Genomic DNA, 4,715 nt, shown 5'->3' with positions numbered 1-4,715 from the left:
GGAAACCAAAAGATTTGTGTGGCTTGCTTTATTGCGATATTCACTTTATTGTGGTGGTCTCCAGTGGAACCTGCAATATCTTTGCGGTATGCCTGTAGATGTTGGCTGAACTGGGGGGATCTCTAAAAAGAGAACAAGTGATAGGAAGAAATCCTTGGGACCAATTCTTAAAATTTGGGAATATTTGTGGTACTCACAGTCTAATCCCAAAACCTATTTCTAAAAGTATAGAGGAGCTCTCTGAGGCATGGAGGATCAAGAAGGATTCAACAGCCCCTGTAGCTATCTACATCAATCTCAGATCCAAGGATTCACTTGATTTTGATCAGGGACCCATCACTCATGCTCTGGGATACATACAGAACATTGGGAGATTTTGAGAGCTTTTGGGTCCTCCCAAAAACCCAATGGGGGTTTATATGCCTGGCACCCCTTAAACTCTTTAACTGTGTGACAGTAAAGGACTCAAACCTCAAGGATACTCAATTGTTAACTTTGTAAAAGTTCCAACTCCTCGGAGCATGGCATTCAAGGCCCTCCACAATTCATAACTTAGCTTTTCAATTGTTAACTCCCACTGTTGTCAGGAATAAACACTCTACTCCAGTTAAATTGGGCTGCTCACTACCTCCTGAGCATTTTGTATTTTTCTACCTGGATACCTTTCTCTTTATTTTTTTTGGCTGCATCGTGCGGCATGTGGGATCTTAGTTCCTCAACCAGGGGCCGAACCCATGCCCCCTGCATTGGGAGTGTAGAGTCTTAAACCACTGGACTGCCAGGGAAGTCCCAACACCTTTCTCTTTTAAACCTGCACTGTCCTTTATGGTAGCCATTAGTACATATGGCTAGTGAGTACTTGAAATGTGGCCAGTCCAATTTGAGATGTGCTATTAGGTACACCCAGATTTCAAAATACATTTCTACAGGAACCCCCCAAATGTAAAATAGTTCATTAATAACATTAAAATATTGATTACATATTGAAATGTGAGTTTTTTGGATATATTGGATTAAATAAAATATATTAAAACTAATTTCACATTCTTTTTACTTTTTCATGTGGCTACTAGAAAATTTAATGTATGTATGTGGCTTGTGTTATATTTTTAATGTACAGTGCTCCACTAGATCATTAGCCTAGCCTCTTAGGCCTATGTAGAAGTTGGCCCACCATTTAAGCCCCATTTGGTACTTTCTCACATCCTGAAATAAGAAGACGATAAAAGATCGAAAACTCCGGGGGTTCATACATCTGATGCAGACATGCCCTTTACATTATCAAACTGAAGCTGCTATCACAGATCAGCTGGACAGCTGAGAAATCAAAGCCTTTCTGCCAAAGGCCACAGGACAATTAATATGTTCTGTAAGTGTTAGATAACTTATTTTAGGCACCCACACTAGAAAAACCCAAAACCCCTGAATTCCATCTACATCCCTCCTATTTTTCTTCACTTCTAGTCACTGAAATATTAGCTCTTCCTGTGAAATTTTTTCAATTCTATTACTTTTCTCTCAATACATACCTAATTACAGTCTTAGTCACCTTGCTTTTAAAATCGTTTCCAAGTAGTCTCCCAGCTTCCTTCCCCTACCCATGTTCATCCCATTCCATATACTACAACGAAAATAATCTTCCACAATATCTTTTGCAGATATAACTCTCTGTTCAAAAACTTTCATTTTGCCCACATTGCCTATAGGAAGAATTCTTTTGTCCAACATTCAAGGCTTTTTCATACCTTATCCCTGGGCTTAAAACCTGGACTTGGGACTTCCTGGGTGGTGCACTGGTTAAGAATCCACCAGCCAATGCAGGCAACATGGGTTCAATCCCTGATCTGAGAAGATCCTACATGCTGCAGAGCAACAAAACCCCGTGTGCCGCAACTACTAGAGCCTGCGTGCCTAGAGCCCGTGGTTGCAACAAGAGAAGCCACCACAATGAGAAGCTTGCACACAGCAATGACGCGTAGCCTCCGCTAGCCACAACTAGAGAAAGCCCGTGCACAGCAACGAAGACCCAATGCAGCCAATAAAGAAAGAAAAATAAATTAAAAAACAAAACAAAAAACGCTGGGCTTTAGGGAAACTAGACTGAGCTTACGTAAAGCATTTAGAATTCTGCCTGACTTATACTGTAAGAAAGTCTTAGTTATTATTATTACTGCTCACTTTTATTTGAATGTGCTGTATGCATTTCTATCACCGGAACACTGCTAATTCCTTTTTTCCTATTTGAATACCTCTGTCTCTGAAGGAAGAAGAATTGATCTAAACTATCGATGATGAGCACAAGCCAATTGTTACTGCTAGAGAAATAACATACCTCCTTCCTACAACTGATAGAACTTGTTAACTCTGAACCCTAATTTACAATATGTAACAAAAAAAATTAATGTTAGATGGGATATAAATAAAAGGCGGCATTTCTCTTATGCAATAGACAGTAAACTTATGGAATGTGTCATTTAAAGGAAAAACAAAGCCTGGAAAAATATAAATGGGTTCTAGATTTAGGGCAGCGGTGCTCCAATTTTGGCCTTATTAGAATAACCTGGGAAGCTTGCTTGCTTTCTTTCCTTTTTTTTTTGGCGGCGCCTTGCGGCTTGCAGGGATCTTAGTTCTGGGATCGAACCCGTGCCCCCTGCAGTGGAAGTGCCGAGTCCTAACCCCTGGACCACCAGGGAATTCTCATAGAATAACGTGGGACGTTTTCAAAACTAATACAGGTGTCTGAGTCCCACTCCAGATTTACTGAGTCTCTCCAATGGTAGGGTCAGGCACATGAATTTTTTTCAGAAAGCTTCACAGGTGATTCATGTACACTTTGTAGAAAGCTTTGTATGAGATCTTCATGTGCACCTACATCTAAGAAATCACTGGTTTAATCAAGAGAAACTTTGGATTAAAGAGGTTGGTCATAGCTAGCATATATTTTTCACCATGTTCTCCTGGAACATAGTTTTGAAACAGAGAGCTGATTAGCCCTGAATGACTTATGTGTTTATGAGTAGTGTTCTTAAAAACAAAAACAACAAACACAACCCCCCACCCTGCCACAACCCTCTTGAGTTTGATTTAGGGAGTCAGAAAAGAAAAAGCCTTATATATCCCAAATGCCACACTTGGTTTTCATCTAAAACTTGTCTGTTGGTTTGACTTCTATTAATTTATAAATTTCAAAGCAGAATTCTTAAGTAAATATATATTTAATATGTACAATATTTACAGCTTACAGCTTTTACAACTCAAACTTTTTAAGTGTGTGAAAAAGTTGGCATTTGAGTACAATACTTCAAAAACTCCTTTACCTCAAAAATATTTTACACCAATTTTCCAAATTGGTATCTCAATAACCCAGTTAAGTTACCAAATCTCTAGGCATGGAGTAAACGATATCTTATTGAGAGACGGCACTTTTTATACAGTCGTAGAGGGGACAGAAATCTTGGGTCTTTGAAACCCTATAACAACGCCCCTTTCACCCTCCAATCCTGAGACAACAAATCCTGTAGTTCTCCCTCATCATCGCTGTCAACATTCTCCTCTTCCTTTTTCTGCAGTTCTTTTATGGTCAGAACCTCTTTAAGCTTATTTTTGATCTCATCCTGGCGATTCCGCAGCTTTTCCACCCGACGGTAACACTCTATCTGCTCATCAATCTCCCCAATCTGCCGGTCCAACCGTCCCTCTTCATCCTCTTCGGCAACTATGGCTTCGGAAATAGTGTTGACCTGTCTCATGGCTTTTTGAAATTCGTCCCATTCTTTGTCCATCTGATCCTTTGGGGCATCAACTTTTCGTACCCTCGCATCTATCTCAGGGTCGTCAAAAAACCCTTCCGGTAATGCTTCTGCGGTGTTTTCTCTCCTTTCCACTACTTTTTCATGTACTTCTGCTTTCTCAATTGACCCCGAATGAGGAATTAAAGGGGCCTTGGGAGGATTTGTATCCGAGAAATCGCCTGGCAGCCTACTACCAGCTGCCTCCCGCGAGGAGGAAACTGAGTGTTCCTTGCCCTGTGCGTTGGACGGCTGCTTACAGACATCCCCTCTCTTCTGTTCTCCTCCTCCCTCCTCCTCCTCCTCCTCTTCCTCATCCTCGTAATCAGGGAGTAAACCGAGTCCCGAAGCCTTACTGAGGGTCGCCCTAGTGGACTCCTTTCCGGCTTTGTCAAAGTTGGTGGGCAAAGCGGAAGTGGAGGGCTGTACCTGAGACACCAAGGAGGCCTTCGCTTTCTTGGCATCTTGGTTCTCTGTGTCCGGCGCCTTCCTCTTGGTGGACTGAGGCACTGCGCTGGCAGATGGGCCCTGGGAGGCTTCCTTCGCGCCTTTCAGCTCGGCCACTTTCTCTCGGTGCTGCTTTCCCAGGACGTGAGTCTGCCACAGGAGCTCGCTCTTAACCGGGGTGTTACACAGGGCACAACTCAGCTGCCCCAAGCGGTTGTACTTCGCGAATGGAGATTCTATCCGTTTCCGGTTGGTGCTCAGACGCTGCTTCTCCTTCATCAACCGCCGCAGTTCGTCCTGATTCACCACTCGCTTCCCCGCCGCAGGCCGAGCAGACGCGGACGACGCCATCTTCCCGAGCGGACCCGAGGCGATTCTGGCTTCCGTCCCGGCGACGCCTGATGACGCCACTTCCTGTCCGGGCGCGGATTGGCTGAGGCTCTGGCGCGTGAGCAGTGGCGCCCGGGTTTCCCTCAAAAG

General features: G+C 43.4%; 1 protein-coding gene across 1 annotated transcript; it reads right to left on the bottom strand.

The window, feature by feature from the left end:
* Positions 1-3,191: 3,191 nt before the first annotated feature.
* Positions 3,192-4,607, bottom strand: ZNF830 (zinc finger protein 830). The gene has a single exon (XM_057715799.1). It carries the CDS (start codon positions 4,584-4,586, stop codon positions 3,471-3,473), a length of 1,116 nt encoding a protein of 371 aa, XP_057571782.1. The 5' UTR covers positions 4,587-4,607; the 3' UTR covers positions 3,192-3,470.
* Positions 4,608-4,715: the final 108 nt, after the last annotated feature.

Source organism: Hippopotamus amphibius, chromosome 17, assembly GCF_030028045.1.
Source record: "Hippopotamus amphibius kiboko isolate mHipAmp2 chromosome 17, mHipAmp2.hap2, whole genome shotgun sequence".
Classification (NCBI taxonomy): Eukaryota; Metazoa; Chordata; class Mammalia; order Artiodactyla; family Hippopotamidae; genus Hippopotamus; species Hippopotamus amphibius.
Note: the sequence above shows the minus strand (reverse complement) of the source record. Positions and strands in the feature narration are given on the sequence as shown.